The 16,867-nt window shown below is 53.4% G+C and overlaps 1 protein-coding gene across 1 annotated transcript; it reads left to right on the forward strand.

Moving 5' to 3' along the window:
* Positions 1 to 13,750: 13,750 nt before the first annotated feature.
* LOC135325591 (olfactory receptor 14C36-like) lies at positions 13,751 to 14,653 on the forward strand (the record flags this gene model as incomplete). Its single annotated transcript, XM_064503691.1, has 1 exon — positions 13,751 to 14,653. A coding segment is annotated over exon 1 (903 nt), but the record flags the coding sequence as incomplete, so codon positions are not given.
* Between the last annotated feature and the right edge of the window lie 2,214 nt (positions 14,654 to 16,867).

Raw genomic sequence — 16,867 nt, forward strand, 5'->3', positions numbered from 1 at the left:
AGGTTTCAGCTGCTTCCCTTCCCTCCTCAGGCAGCCGTTAGCAAACACTCCCAGAATGTCACCCAGACTGCTGTGTCCTCTCATCCTTCCTACAAGGTCTCAGCTGGCTCATCACCTGCTCCAACGCAAAGCCCTGTGCACTCCAGCCACCCCTTTGCACAGAACACACCTGCACCTCCTCGCCATCCCAGCCTGCCTTCCTCAGGAGCCCATTTTCATCCTGCCATGTGAGCTGTCCCACCATGTCTGTGTAATTCCACGGGGACAGGGGAGAGGGAGGTGCCCGTAAAGGGGACATGGCTGGGATGTTGAATGTGGGGGTCTAGAAGAGAGGATGACTCAGAAGAGGGATGGGAGAGAAAAAAACATAGAAGTGACACATGTGCAATGTTGGTGGTGAGGTCACCTCTTGTACAGGAACCTCATGGGTTGGGTTCTGCTAGGAGCCATTTTGAAGACAAGAAGACAATCACACCACTACTCATCCCACCAGAGATCATATACGGGCAGGAGGATGGGAAGAGGCAGGCAAAGGGGACATGGCTGCAGTGTTGACTGTGAGGTCACTTCCACTGCAGCTGCCTGATTGGCCCTCAGCAGATGTGCTGGCCAGCAGGCTTTGTGATGTCACCCAGTGCCTCAGAGAGCCCACCCAGCAGACATGACTGCCCTGGGGAGGTGAGGGGGTGATGCAGGTGACAGGGACCCATCTGGATGCTGACTGTGAGGGCACCTCTGTTGCAGCCACCCCACCAACCTGCAGCCAGCAGGCAGGCAGGCACGGCTGATGGCCACCCTGCTCAGGGCTAGCTCTCTGGAGTGGACCTGCCACCAGGAAGTGCACAGCTCCTCACCTAGGTCTTCTCCGAGCCCAGCATTTTGCCCCTGTGGCCTAGAGGTACCATGGACATTATCTGGAGGCTTCCTTTGGCAGCTCAACCTTCCCAAAGTAGTGCATGATGCATTATTACCAGTCAGATGGAATCTTTATAGTGTGCTACCAAGAAGGAGTCATCCTGCAAGCTCCAATGTACACTTTGATGATGGGTGGGAGAGATGAACTGTGCAAGGCCTGCTGGGACAGCCCAGACCACTCCAGAAGGAACTGACCCTCACTTGCTTTTATCCACACCTCACTGCCAAGAGGGCACCTTTCTCGAAGTTAGCCTCAGATCCACACTTGGGGTGTCATCTCACAGGGGGTTCACTTGCAAGGAAGAGTCCACAAGTGAGCTAATACCCAGGCTGTGCCCGAGCTGATCGGGCAGGAGCTTCAAAACCTGCAGGCCTCAGCCAGCTCAGTGACACACTGCAAAATGTGCCCAGCTGAGTTGGACACCTGAACTGCCAGGTCAGAAATGACTCCCTTAGAGCAGAGAGGAGCATGTGGAAAGGTGAGGAACATAATTCTGAGGGGGATTGCAAGTTATCTGCACAAAACAACTTCAGCTGTGCAAGCTGATTCTCAGCTATGACCCCTGAAGTATTTCCTGCTGACTTGCAGGAAAGTGCTTGAGCATCACAACTCACTGTAGTCACTGCACATCTGGGAGAAGTGTTTTTAAAGACCAGTTGTTTTCTGAAGAAATACATTGTCTTTGGAAGTTTTCCTTATTTTAGCCATTTTAAAAGCTAATGACTGTGACACTGCCGCTTAAAAGGGCACCTCTGAGCACTGCACTGTGGCAAGACCTTTTCCTTGTTAACTGTGTGGGTGACAAAAGTCCCATGTGATCTAAACTGCTCTCTGCATCCTCCTGATGGATGTCAGCCCCTGGATGTCCCATGTCGGCGCCCAGGGCAGTGCACAGGGTGCAGGGTGCAGCACAGAGCCCCGAATCAGTGAGGCCTTCAGCAGGAAGAGATCAAGATTCTCTCTATAATTCACTGGATTGGAGGGGGGTTAATCGGATGGTTAAGTAAGGGCTAATTGGGCGATATTACTGCATGTTTAGCAAAGAGTTTCTAGGGTCCTGCCACATGGGAAGAAAAGAGTGTCTGCACCAATTGTGTGTAGGGGTAGTATCTGCCCTTAGCCTTTGCTAATAGGAGAGGGAGGCAACTGCTATGCACCTAACCTAAAAATACTTGGTGGTTGGACAGATCGCAGAAGTGTTAACTTCAAGAATCTCCAACAAGGAATCCTTTCCGAAAGATGACCTCTTGTACTCCAAATACTCTAAGCTCCATATTTCTATGTATTTCACAGTCTGTGTGGGATATCTGGCTGCAGATCCTGGCAAGAGCTGAGGAAACTCCAGGCCTGAACCTCAGTGCACAGAAGGCAGCAGGCTGCCAGCATCCCTGGCTCTCGCCACCAGGGCAGGCTGGGCCCTGCGACCCAAGTCACCTCCTCACCTCGCAGCGCTCCCCAGCTCCCCAGCCTGGCAGCACTCCCCACACACAGCACTGCTCTCTCCAGGCACCTCCTCCTGGGACAAGTGCCAAGACACAGGGGCCACCACCCATCCCCACCACAGGGCACCCCACCACTGTGACACACCACACCCCCAACTCTCGCCTCACAGAGGGTGGCCTGCCAACACGTGCCTGTGCAGCAGGGACACACAGGGCACATGACCAGACATGGCAGCAGCCAGGGCACCCCCAGGGCCCCAAAACATATATAGACCAACTCTCCAGCCCTTCATTTCTCATCTATGCCTCCAAGGCCTTGCAACAGGGACTTCCACTCAACAGTCACTCACAGGCCTGCGCCTGCTCACTTCCCACCTCCAAGAATTAAAGAACAGAGATATCGTTCAGATCTCAGAGAAAACAACTCAGAAGCCTCCTGGCATTTTGATGTGGAAGAATATTCTGCAGCACATAGACACTGGAAATCAGAGATTACTAATGTCACTGCTCACACCAGCACTTCATTCATTTAGCAGCGTAAATATTCTAGCTGGATACCCTCCTCCACCGGCAGCAGGCTGGAAGCCTATACTTAGCAAGAAGTGCATGGTTAAAGTCCATGTCTGCATTTGCCAGCGAACATCATCCACATTTTAAATGTAGCACTACTAAATGCATGATGAGGCAGCAGAATAACATTTGTGACAGATGGTGTGGAATATTATTATCTACTTCTGCTTGATTTATTAGTTGCATCTCTGTACTGCTGCAGAGCTCTGCAGGTGTCAATCCCTCCTCCCAGCACACTCACCAAACCAGAAGTCACCTCACCGCCACTATCCAAGCCATGGGCCTTCTCCTGGCCTATCAGCTGCTCCAGTAGAAGTGACCTCACAAGTCCATACCCCCAGCAGAGGCCAGCTGATGGCCTGTGGGCTTCAGAGACACAAGTTGCCTCAAAATAACAGCCCCAGTAATGAACATGCTGCTGCCCTACCAGGTACTCTGACCCAGGAAACCTCACGATCTGCTGCCACACCCATCTGCCTGCTGCTGGCCTATGAGGGACTCAGGCAGAAGTGACCTCACAATCAACACCCGAGCCACAGGTCTCCTGCTGGCCTGGCAGCTGCTGACAGCTGATTTGACACTGGGGATCTCCTGGCCCAGCTCTCGCAGACAGCCGTGACCTCCCTGCCCACAGCCCAGCCACGCGGCTTTTGCCACCTGCAGCTCCCCTGCCTCCCCCAAGGCTCAGCCAGCTCCTGAGCGGCCGCCCGGACTCACCCCGGGGCCTCACAAGAATCACAGTGCAATAAAACACCGGCTATGCACCAGTTACTGCCCCAAGAGAACATCAGCTTCTGCCTAGGTAGCACCTACACCTGGCCCATGAAACTTAGCAATTGCAGAAAGGCCTGCAAGTAATTCTGGGCAACATCTCCTAACAGGAGGATTGCATGGGAGCAGCCACCATGGAGCTGGAGACAGCAGGGCCTCATGGCCCACGCAGAGGCAGAAGCCTTCCCGCAACTCACCAGTCTGGTTCCTGCCCCAGTGCTGAACACACCCAGCAAATCCTCCCCACACCCCCAGGACAACAAGCACTCTCCTGCTTGGGGCCCTGACACTCTGAGACACGGGGAAGGACTGTGGCAAGGGCATCTCAGCGGGTGGAACCAGCAGAGCCGGGATTCAGCAGCTCTGCAGCCCCACCTGGGAGCAGGGCTAATGGCACCGGCCAGGGCAGCACTGGCCGCCCAGCAGCTGCCAAGGCCCTGCAGGAGCCCAGCAGCTCCCAGCACAGAGCTGCTCTGCAAACACCCTCCCGGCTGCTGCCAGGGCCGCAGGGCTGTGGCCCAGCAAGAGGCCCGGAGCAGCCGCAGCGGCTGGGGCCTGGCGGGACCCGCGGGGACAGCCTCTCTGCGAGCCCTGGGAAACGTCTTGTTCAGGACAAAAGGGAGCCTGGGGCAGGGCCCTGGCGAGGCCCCCAGCAGCCTGCTGCACTCCCATTGGCTGACGGAGCCATCAGTCCGACCCAGCCCACCTTCCTCCCCTTGCTGGCCAATGGGAGGGCAGCACTGGGGGTGATGCCATGGCAACGCTGCAGCCCTGTGTGACCCAGCGGGCAACCCCTCCCTCCCCCCCCACAGTGGTGGGGCACCGTGTTGTGGGTGGCAGCAGGGGCGTGGCAGGGCCTGGGGGCAGCCCAGCACCATGTGCCCAAGCAATGCGGGGCCCCAGGGCCCAGCCTCTGCCCCGCAGGGTCTGGGCTCTGCCGCAGAGGCCCTGCGGGGCTCCTGGCTGCCCTGCGCCCGGGGGCCATGCCAGGTGCAGGGGACCAGCCCCGAGGCCGGTGCTGGTGCCGGTGCTGGTGCTGGTGCGGGGGCCCTGGGCATGGCTGGGGCACCAGAGCCCACAGGCAGCATCCTGCTGCCCCCAGGCAGGGCAGGGCAGGGAAGCGTCCTCTCATCTCTTCAGCCCCATCAGGACCCTACAGCAGGGCTGTCATGGCAGCCCCCACCCTGTCCAGCCACCCCCACAGCCCTGGATCCACAGTCCTTTTGGCAGTTCACAGCCTCTGTGCGACCCCTCAGGAAGGGACACTAGAGAAGTCACTTCTGCAACCCCGCACTGACAGGTCTCTGCCCTGGGCAGACCTGTGCAGGAAGCCAGGGCTTGAGGGCTGGTTTAAGGTTTGGCATTTTTCAAGGCCAGGATCAAAGTCATGTGAGATCAAACAGCACAAAGTGTGGCCACATGCTGAGATGCTTTGGTGAGCCTCAAAACTGTTTTCTGCTGTGGGTCGCTCTTTTTGTCACAGTAGGATGTAGGACAATCTGGGACAGGACACAGCCTTCCTCCTTTAGGCACCAAAGCAGGCTGTTCGTTTTTAAAAGTCCTTGGCAAGGTGACTCCGTCTGCAATGCTCAAGATGAAGATAATAGGCCAGAGAAGAGCCAATGTGCCCTTAACACACATCATCTGGAGGGTCAGGCCAGGGAGCAAATCTGGGGAAGTTTTCCCATTTCCCATGCATTTTGCCCAGCTTTCCTTCTGGCTGAGCTTTCCCTGAGCCTAGGAAATGCCATTTCTCCTCCCTCAGCCTCAGCTGGGCCTTGGGCTTTTCAGTGTCCCCTTGAAGCAGTGCTTCTTGCCTAGGGGTTTGCTAAAGCCTGTGGCACCTTGGACATATCCAGCCACCACCCAAGCTCTCCTGGGGGAATTTACAGCCCTGGCACCCTGGATCTCCCACATTGCTGACCCTGCACATCTCCCGACATGCCCACACACTGCAGGGCTGCTGTGCAGGCTCTGGTGCAGAGCCTGTGAGGCAATGCAATGTCTCAGGACCTGCATTTGGGGTCATTCAGAGGCCTGTGAGGTGACCAGCTCCCACCTCTGCAGCTGCTGAAGCTTGAGAACGTCCCTGCAACCAGCCTTCCTGCTCTTCCTAGTCTTTGCACAGTCTTGGGTGACTCCTGTAGAAGGGAGACTCCATCGCCCTTGAATACTGTCAGAGATGTGGCTTTCCAAGTCACTGCAAAAGGAAGGACTCATTTACTTCTTTGGGTTGCTTCTCCAGCCTGTGGCACCCTCTCTGTGATGCTGTGAGCCCAGCTCTGCACCCTGAGGTCTCTGTCCTTTCTCTGCCCTGTCTCCTGGGTGTCTACCCAAAGTCTTGCCAATGCACCAGGGGCATGGGAAGTGTTGCTTTGGAGAGCTCACTTGAAGCTGTGACATGTCATGGAGCTGCAGACCTGATGGAAGCTAGTCTGGGATGTGGCCATGCCCCCACGCCCCCTCCTGCTCCTGGTCCAAGGCCCCAGGGAGGTCTCTGGGGAGAGCAGTGGGTTTGGTGTGGGTCAGATGGGTTTCCCTCGACATCCCTGCATACTGAATGAGTTGCTCTGAGTGCCCAGGAAAATCTCTCTTCTCTAGGGGCTTGCCTCAAGGCTTTTCCAGACTTTTGTACAGAAACACAACCTGGTCCAAGATGCCCAAGAGCAGGACAGCCCCCAGCATGGTCCAGGACCCCCAGGAGCTCTATGACTCTCCCTTCTGTTTCTGCATGTCCTGATTAAACTGACAATTTCTAACATGCCCTTTACAGCAAACTGTCTGGAGGTTGTAACATTGTGACTCCTTCCATTACTCTTTGTTCATTCCCATACCACACTGCTGATTTGTGCTTTGGGGAGTTTAAAGCTTGCTCCATCTTTCAGTAGTTTGTTCCTCTGAGCAAGTCCTAAATTCTGTTTCTATCTAGCATTTCCTATCTGTCCAAAAGCTTTCTAGTCAGGCTATCCCTTGGGGAAAGGGGACCTCATTGGAGGCAGCTTGGACTTAGCATAAGGTTGAGGTAATTATTTTAAGGAAACTGTATCATGCTCTTTTTTTTTTTCTCTTTTCCTTGCAATTAAGAAAAATTCTTCTGTGTCTATTTGCAGCTGGTTCTCTAAGGAAAGCAGGTGGGAACTGGGGCATATGAGCTGTAACATTCAGTTGCAGACTTCAGTGGAAAAAGGTTAGACTTTAACAGGAGTGATGCAAGTCCCAGGTGGCTGATGAGGGAAATGGCAGGGCTGGGGAAATGGGGAGGAAGAGTGTCTATACAGTGTCTGACCTCTGGGACACTGTTTTTCCTACATGTCCACACTTCCTTAGGAGACACTCTGCATCTCTATCATTTGGAGAATGTTGCTGTCACTTATTGTGAAAGCTGAATAAGAATACTAATCATAAAAACCTTAAAAAGCAGAAATACCTTTACATTATGTTCTAACTGAAGTCACTATCTTTCCGTTACACTGCTGAAACCAATTAGCTGTACATTACTTGAAGAAAATTACAGGGAGAGACGTGGTTCATTGGGGCTTTTTGCATTGTAATGAGCCTCATGGTGTATTTGGCGCTGAGTCCATGAACCTCAGCTATTGCGAGGAGATTGAGCAAAATGTTCAAGCCGAAGTCAGAAGCAAATCCCAAACTGTTGTAGAGCCTTAATAGATGCCACTGAGGGCCATTACCAGCAAAGACTCACTGGGGGCTGATCAGAGCAGAAAATTGTAATCACCGATTACAGGTAGGCAAAGGCAATGTGCAGGTGCCTCTGATACCATGTTAACCCTTGATGTGTTTTTCAAGCAAAACGTCTGAGCATGGACACTGAGACCCTGGGAAGGGAGATCCTTTCCCCCACATGTTTTCCATGGCTCTTCCTGGGGGCAGTGTGCACGTTGGGGTGTGCAATGTTGAATGCAGGACAATGACATGAGACCTGCTGGGCTCCCCAGGGGACAAGGGGGACAACGAGGCCTTGGTGTCTAATCATAGGCCTCAGTGGCAGAGACAACAGCTATAGAGGACAAAGACATCAGGTCTGTCGGAGGCTTTCAGCCTGTTTCAGGCAGTTGGCCTTCCTTGCTGTCCGGGCACACTGCTGTCTGACTAACTTGCATACTGACTTGTATGCAAGTATACTGTGGGAGAAAGTGCCAAAAGCCTTCCTAAACTTGAGTTAACTGATATTCACTGTTCTCCATTCTTCCACAAATACAGTGCTTTTAACACAGAAGACCATCAGGTTGGTGAGGCATCATTTCCTCTAAGTAAATCTATGCTGACTGTTCCCAGTCATCTTCTTCTCCTTTGTTTACCTAGAAATGGGATCGGAGAAGACTCGGTCCATGATGCTCTCCTGACCAAAGTGAGGCTGAATGGCCTGTAATTCCCCAGGTTGTCCTTGCGGCCTTTTTTGAAGATGGATGCAGCATTTGCCTTTCTCCAGTCATTGGGTCCTCCACGAGTCTCCACAGCTTTCCAAGATGATAGAGAGAGGCCTTACTAGATAGCAGCCAGCTCTCTCAGCGCCCTTAGCTTCAGCCCATCCAATCCCATAGACCTGTGTTCTTGCAAATAATTCCTGACTCAACGCTCAGGCACTGCTGGTTGTTTTTCTCCTTGGAAGTCCTGACTCTAAGCACAATGGCCTGGGAGACCTTGTTGGTGGAGGCTGAAGCAAAGGCACTGAGTTCCCCAGACCTATCTGCATCTGCTGATACCAGATACCCTGCCCCATTCAGCCATGGGCTCACATTTTCCTTATTTATGCTTTTACTGTTTCTGAAGGAAGAGCAGATCATCTTTGTGCCTTTGACGTCCCTTGGAAGCATCAATATTAGAGGAGCTTTGGCTTTCCTAACCACTTCCCTGGATGATATTTCTAAATTCCCCCTTTGCAGCCTCTCCCTGCTGCCCATTCCTGTGTGCTGCCTTTTTGTACTGGAGCTCAGGGGCAAGTTCCCTGTTTAGCCACCCTGTCTCCTGAGATGTCTACCTGTTCTCCTGGATATCACTATGGGCCATTCTTGAGCTTGGAGGATGCTGCCTTAAAGACCTGACAGCTTTCCTGAGCTCCTTTGCTCTTCAAAGCTGATTCCCATGGGATTCCTCCACCATTCCTCTCCCAGTAGGCCCAAGTCTGCTCCTCTGACATCCAGAGTCTCGACTCTGCTACTGTTCTTCCTCACTCCCATCAGGAGCAGGAAGTCCACTACCTCATGGCCACTGCAGGCTAGGCTGACACTGATTATCCCATCCCTGGTCAGTTTTTCCTTGTTTGCAGGTTCCAGGTCCAGGAAAGTGTCACCCTTGTTGACCTGCCTGGCTTAGCTGTGCTTGGAAGTTGTCCTCCACACCCTCCAGAATCCTCCTGGACTCTGCACCCTGCTGCATTGCCCTCCCAATGAATGCCAGGGAGATTAAAGTCCCCCTAAAAGAAGTAGGGTCTGTGATCCATAGACTTCCTCAGGTTGCTTAAAGATTTGTGGTTCTGTGACAGCCTGTGCATCTCCTCTTCCTCTTGTTTGTGGACTGGTCTGTGTGCATTTGGGCTACAGAACCTCAGCTGTGGCACCAGGGCTGAGTGCAGACTTGCCACAGTGAAACCTGTTCCCCAGAGCCAAGGACGCTGTGTATGCAAAGGCCAAAGTTCAGCACAGAGACCTGCTGGTGTAGATAGCAGACAGCAATGTAATGATGATATGAGGCACCCACTAAGAGAGCAAACCCTGCAGTAGCCAAGGCCAGAGAGAAACAGAGCCAGATTATGCATCTATGACAGGAGAGGTGTTTGGTTCCTGAGCTGACTCTGCAGCATCTTGAGGCCTGTGACAGAGGTGACCGGATGTCCAGGAAGGACAAGGTGCCCCTGAGAAGGTCCCTGGGCCTGAACAGCCTGCAATGCAGCCATGCAGTAGCTGCACCATTAGCACAGTCCCTGCTCATATCCCTGGAAATCAGAAAAGGTTTAGGGAGAGGAGAACTAGCAGGGTTTGAGAGTGTAGGCATATGTGTGGAGACCTTGGTGTGATGTGTCTTCTATCTTTGCAGCATGCTTGGATGTAGATGGCATGGACTTTGCCTGAAGGCAGTGGTGGGGATCCATTGTCTGGGAACAGGTAGCAAACCCAAGATGCTCTGGGGTGTTTGCCCAGCAACCATTCCAAAAGCATATGATTTTCCTGTAGGTCCTGTGCTGTATCAGCTAGAAACATGGTAGTTGTGCCGGACACCCCATGCATCTGATGTGGCTCTGCAAGCCTATTGTCCTTGCATTAGATCAAGTGTCTGCATTGAATTACATTAGCTGAATTACATTAGCTCCACCTGGCCCCCAGCCAATGCTCTAGAAGGATTTGAGTCTCGTAGTTGCTGCATCAGAGCAAGCAGACACTTACACATATCTTGGACCACCTCTGGCACTGCAAATGTCAGAAGGTGTTTGTGTGCGAACAACCGACTGCCACTCTTCATCTCCACTGATTACAGTGGGGGCTTAGACAAGAAGCTCACATGCAGATACCTATTTTGTACACACCAAAACTTGGACAAGGAGAATTGCACCTCCTACGAGTTTGTGGAGTGCATGGGAGGGAACTGAATCCCACTTCAATTCAAAGGGTTCTCAGTGGGCATTAGATGCATTGATTAACTCCTCTAAATCAGCCCCTGAAGCACAAGTCAATGAACTCACTCTCATCCCTGTCTATGTGTCCTGATGGGAGCAGGGCTTTCTAGAGTGGGACATTTCCACCTCTCTTTAGATAACCACCCTCTGATGAGACCAACTGCAATGCTGGACTCAGTCTCTCTCCACTGTTTAGAGAGGGACCATCGGTGATTATTTTAATCCACTTCAGTGGACATTTTCCAAGGGTGACTCTGATGCCTTTCAGGAAACGTCAACCCTGGACCCTGGCAAAATCTTGAGAGTGCACAAGGGACAGACAGAGCAAGTCATGTCTTCAGCTGGGCCTCTGCTCCTGAGCTGGGCCTGGCTCCTGGGACCACGGGAGCCCATGGCAACCTGGCAGGAGCTGCAGAGAGACAGCTCTGTCCAGGAGCAGCTGCTCTTAAAGGAGCAGCAAGACTCAGGGTGCTGCCTGCAGGGGCCAGGATGAGAGGAGCTGCTCAGAAATTAAAGACAGTCAGCAACAGGAGGACAGCTGAGAGCTCACTGTGAGGAGACATCTTCACTGCCCTTGACACAGTAAGTCTCTGGCTGCAGGGCAACGCTGCTGTGGTTCCTGGCAGTTTCTTCTGCAGCTGGCACGTTCCACAGCTGATAGGGTCGGTCAGGGCAGCTCTGCCAGCTTCTCCTGTTTGGAGCAGTTGGTGCTTTAGAGCAGAGATTCCCGGCCACACCATCAGATTGAGAGGGCATCATGACTACCTTCTCCAGGGGATGGTGCAGGGGTGTGAAGCCAGGGAGTGCACCCAGGTCTGCACAGGCTGTAATTTAGAGCAGTGTCCCTGCACTCCAGGGTGCTGTGTGCCTGGGGCAGTGACTCTGCTGCCTGCGAGGGTCAGCACTCAGCCTGCCCAGGGAACTCCCCATGATGGTGCTGCAGGGAGAATCTGCATGGTAGGAGCAATCTGCATCAGGGCAGGTTCCTTCTCCTGTTGAGAGGGTGCTGTACGGGTCAGGGCTACTCTCAGCTCTAGCTCACCTGCAGGATATTTTCCGAAGGGGACTTTTCAAGAGGAAAGTATATGCTGGTCACACCTGCAAAGGGCAGAGTTTTCCTTCCTGAGTCTGTGCTTAATCTCCCCATCCTTTGACAGGGCTGCAATGGAAACAGAGGTGTTTAGTTTAGACAAGAAACTGCGACTCCTAAACTGTTTCACCACTGAGAGATCAAAACGCCTGCAAGGAACCTCAGCAAATCCCTTCAGCCACCCCTCTGCTTAGTAGCAGCATCAACACAATGTTTATTAGCCTCCTCAGGGTTGGTCTTACCTGCTCCTTAGCACCTGCAGACCTGAAGGTATCTGCCCCTGGGACAGTGCCAGGAAGCAGCAGGATGATGCATGAAAGAGAGGAAGCTTCTCACAGGAAAGGCTGTGGGAGGGTGGATGTGGGCAATTCCCTGACAGCTTCTGCAATGCAGATGCCTTCCCCTGAGCCAGCCCCTGTGTCTCCTCTGCCACCTAGCAGAGCCTCTGCCTGCAAGGCCACAGCATCCAGGGCAGGAGACACCTCCTTTGCAGTCCAGGCTCCAGGAGAGCAGATGTGCGTCTCTCCTATACGTGCCCATTTTACCACTGCCTGACAGAGGGACTGAGAGCAAAACCTCCTCTGCAGGGGGATGTGCACAGCTGAGTAAGATGCAGGCTTTCCTGGGTGCCCATCTGGAGGTGTTTGCATGGGAGCGAGTGGTCAAAGACCCCTCCTGGCCTGTGTGTCTTTGGGCCATGCAGTCTGCAGGGCTGGGGAATGTGCCAAGTCTCCCTAAGGAGACATCCTCTTTTGGACGATGCACTAACCCACACACTTTTCCCCCTCAGGATTCTCTAATAATGGAAAAAAGCCAAGGATTTCTATCCCTTAAGTAGATGTGTCCCATGTGTGGTGAGTAAGCCCCTCTGCTGCAGCCCTTCTTCTGGAGAATGGGTTGTGAGGATGTTGCAGACCCCTTCCCCATTAGGAGTAGGCTTAATCAGAGAGAGGATGTGGACACAGAGCTTGCCTGAACCCCCTGCCCCGCAACCCCTATTGTGGCTGCAGATGGGGTGCAGGTGGTAAACTGATGTGAGGATAGGATCTATCTTAGTGGAACGGGGACCTCTGCAATGGTCCTGTAACCCCTGCCTTCATGTGCCTATTTTCCTCCCTTGCACCGAGTGGGAGCTGGGGGTGGTTGATTTGGATAGAGACACCTCTGTTCAGAAGGGTGAAAGAGGAGGAGATGAATTCCTCCCAGGGTTCTTCTCTTTCAGAGGCTGATGGGCTGGATGCTAATGTCATCCCTTCCTGCAGGACATGGAGAGTATTCCCATGGGGTCACTGCTTGAAATCCCCCTCACTCAACTCAGGACATCCATCCCCAGAAACTACCCCCCCACCCCACCCCCAAATACATGTTGCTGTTTGCTATCTCCATGTACCCAGTGTGGCAGAGCATCTGGTGTGAGCTAAGGAACTGAAGTTACAGGTGAGTTTCACATATGAAAAATCAGTCTTGTTCTTGAGTCATACTTGTGATTTGGCTGGGTACCAGGGCTACACTTGTGTGCACACCCAGAGCACTTCGGTCATTAGCTCCTTGCCTGGCCTGAGATTTTTCTGGCCAGTCATCTGCACAGATGGGAGAATAGGTTGTCATGAGACAATGGACCACCTTGAAACTAGGTGCTTGACTGGACCTAGGCAATTAAGTATTCGACTGAGAGTTATGGCAGCCTTGCAGGTGGGAATTTCTGAAGGTTCTAGAAATTCCCCCGTGGCAAATCTTGCTGTGTCTAGTCCATTTTGCATGCCAAAATGTGTTGATAATCATCCTGGGTGGGGTGTCCCAAAGTGTCCTTGCTGCAAAAGTGATCAGCTTGTGCATAGCTAAGACATTTGTAAATAGTCCATACAAAGTGTTCCTGCAGTAACTGTCACATACTCTGAGGTTAAGGTGTATCAAGAGCAATGAATTATGCATGTGCTGGGTGGTCATGTGGGTCCCCAGCCAACTGGATTAGAACTGAGCCAACCAGAGGTTCAGGAGTCTCACCTAATCCCGCTGACAGCACCGCAAGGACATTTTGTCACTGCACAATGACTGACCATCCTGGTTTTGAGATTTCATTCTGATTGTCTGTGTGACAAGCAGGGCTGTCTCCTCTGGAGCCCATGGACAGAGGACCCTGCTGCTCATGGTAGACTCCGAAAGCACAGACTAGAGCAAAAGTAGAGGAGGTGAAGGATGGTCCTCCTGGTAAGGAGAAAGGACGTGTGGGGAGTTGCTCTGAGAAATGCTGTGGGTTTTGTTCAAAGTCAGTCTTAACTTGTCAATGTCTTTTCCTCCCTGGACAGTCCCCCAAAGACCAGAGGAAGCAAATGTCCAATAGCAGCTTCCTCAATGAGTTCCTGCTCCTGGGGTTTGCGGACAGGCGGGAGCTGCAGCTCTTGCACTTCTCGCTCTTCCTGGGCATCTACCTGGCTGCCCTGCTGAGCAATGGCCTCATCATCACAGCCGTAGCCTGTGACCACCGCCTCCACACCCCCATGTACTTCTTCCTCCTCAGCCTTTCCATCCTTGATCTTGGCACCATCTCCACCACTGTCCCCAAATCCATGGCCAATTCCCTGTGGGACACCAGGGCCATTTCCTACTCGGGATGTGCTGCCCAAGTCTTTTTCTTTGTCTTCTTAATTTCAGCAGAATATTTCCTTCTTACCATCATGGCCTATGACCGCTACATTGCCATCTGCAGACCCCTGCACTACGGGACCCTGATGGGCAGCAGAGCTTGTGTCAAAATGGCAGCCGCTGCCTGGGGCAGCGGTTTTCTCTATGCTCTCCTGCACACTGGGAACACATTTTCAATACCACTCTGCCAAGGCAACACCGTGGACCAGTTCTTCTGTGAGATCCCCCAGCTCCTCAAGCTCTCCTGCTCAGACTCCTACCTCAGGGAAGCTGGCCTGGTTGTGGCTAGTGTTTGTTTAGTCTTTGGGTGTTTCGTTTTCATTGTGGTGTCCTACGTGCAGATCTTCACAGTTGTGCTGAGGATCCCCTCTGAGCAGGGCCGGCACAAAGCCTTTTCCATGTGCCTCCCGCACCTGGCCGTGGTCTCCCTGTTTGTCAGCACTGACATGGTTGCCTACCTGAAGCCCCCCTCCATCTCCTCTCCAGCTCTGGATCTGGTGGTGACTGTTCTCTATGCGGTGGTGCCTCCAACAGTGAACCCCCTCATCTACAGCATGAGGAACAAGGAGCTCAAGGATGCAGTGAAGAAACTGATTCAACTGGTACCAGTTCAGCAGCTATAAGTTGCCCATCCCTCTTTGTAAGTGACTTGAATTTATCTCAGACAACTGTTGTGCTTTGGGTATTGTATCTGTGATAATCATGCTTGTACAGAATGATTTAAATTCATCCCACTTCTCCAGAGGCATGAACTCAGTCTGTCTGACCCAGAGGCCTTCTGTGAATGTGTCTGTCACTGTGTCAGAGCTGGCCTGGTTCTAATAAAAGACTATTTCCTCAGTGCTGTGCTTGAAAGGCAGTTTCTTCTTCCAGAGCTGAAGCCAAGAATTCACTCAGGGGCTTTCACCATGAAAGGGCCTGTTGCTTTTCCAAGGTTCCCCTGGACTCAAGGCGATGAGCTCATGGGGTGCTGTGTTAGGGAATGAGGGTTGGATTCAGCTCTCACTTGTGGGTGCCCAGTGCTCCTGGAGGTGCTGAGTGGTCAAGTGGTATCTGCCTGGGACTGTCTTCCCTATGACAATGCTGGTGACAGATACCCACAGTGGGGACCCAGCAGGCAGAGGAAAGGGAGCCTGGAGAGTGGTTCATGTCACCTTCATTGAAAAACCTTGGACAGCATCTTGGGACACACCTGAACACAGCCTGAGCCATTTGAAAATGTCCTCTGATTGCTCAGAGCATCATCCACAGTCACAGACCCCTTGGTAAGGGGTTGTCAGGTGCAATGACGTCCATCCGGCTGGGTCTGCTTCCCACCCTGACCACCACGGCCAGTGCAGAGTCACCCCATAGCCCTGGGGCACCACAACCCGCTCGCTCTGCAAAGCAGCACCACCAGCTCGGGGCCCTGCGGGGAGCATAGGGGAGGCTCCAGGAGTGGCCAGGCAGGCCAGCACTGATGCACTCCCTGGGGTGAGGACACATACCAGTGGGTTTTTGGGGCAGAGCCAGGTCTTGTGGAGGGGAAGCAAGACATGCCAGGCACGGAAGAGTGGAGGCCATTTCCAGCCCTGGCTGCACAACCCAGGTTTATGGGCGGATTTTGCTGTGCGGCCAGCTCGTTCCTGCTGGGCTCAGTGCCGAGGGGAAGAGCCAGGCCATTTCCAGCCTCTCTCCTGGCCCAGACCCCAGCAGGCCCTGGGGACGGCTGTGTGCTAACCCCTGCATGGGACATGGCCAAGGCTGGGCAAGGTGCAGAAACTGTGGAGGCTGCCAAAGCAGGAGGGCTGTGTGGGGGACAGGGCACCAAAAGCTGTCGCAGGGACTGTGCCAGTGGGGTGTTGGCCTGGCCCACGAGCTCTAGTTCTTGCTCCAGCTGTGCTGGAGCCAAGGCCATGGACCAAGAGGTCCTCAGGCAAAGCTGTGCTCCTTGGGGAGCTGCCCTGACCACCACAACAGGCAGAGCATGCTCCTTGTATGTCCCCGTCCTGCTGGGAGGGTGGCACGGGCACCAGGGAAATGGCCTGTTTCTGCCTGGGGTCAATGCGGGAGTTTGGCCTGTGAAGTGAATGCGACAGCCACTGCTGCTGAAACACCGGCCATGACCCCTCGCTGCAGTCCCCACTGGCCCCTGCCCCTGCCGACCTGCCCCTGCCAACCGGCCACCACCCCCGTGCTGCCTCATCCTCTGTCTCTCTTCTCCCCACTGCAGGGACCAGTGACGCAGCAGGAGCTGGCACAGCCCCACAGCCACTGCCCAGCCCCTGGCCCTCCCCTCCTGCCTGCCAAACATCACATCCATCTTCAAGAAGGACAGGAAAGAGGATCTGGGGAGTGATGGGCTGGTCAGCGTCACCTCAGTCCCTGGGAAGCAAATCTTCCTGGAGCTAGTTCCAGCCACATGAAGGGGTTGGGAACAGCCAGCATGATGTCATCAAGGTCAAATTGTGCCTGACCAATCTCACTGCCTTTTGTGACAGAATGACTGGCTGTGTGGACAAGGGGAGCACAGTGCATGCACTTCTTGAATGTAGGAAGGCCTTAGACATGGTCTTCCATAACATCTTTATAGCCAAACTGGGGAGATGTGGGATGGAGGAGTAAGCAATGGAGGGTGTGGGAACTGAGCTGGAGGCCGCCTGGCTCAAAGGGTGGAGAACAGTGGTACAAAGCTGAGGGGTCTTGAAAGAGTTGGGGATTTGGCCAACAGAAACTTCATGACATTGTACAAGGAGAAATGGCAGGTCCTGTATCAGAGCGGGCAGAACAGCCTGTGCATCAGGACAGGCTGGGACTTGACCGGT

Source organism: Dromaius novaehollandiae, unplaced genomic scaffold (assembly GCF_036370855.1).
Source record: "Dromaius novaehollandiae isolate bDroNov1 unplaced genomic scaffold, bDroNov1.hap1 HAP1_SCAFFOLD_31, whole genome shotgun sequence".
Classification (NCBI taxonomy): domain Eukaryota; kingdom Metazoa; phylum Chordata; class Aves; order Casuariiformes; family Dromaiidae; genus Dromaius; species Dromaius novaehollandiae.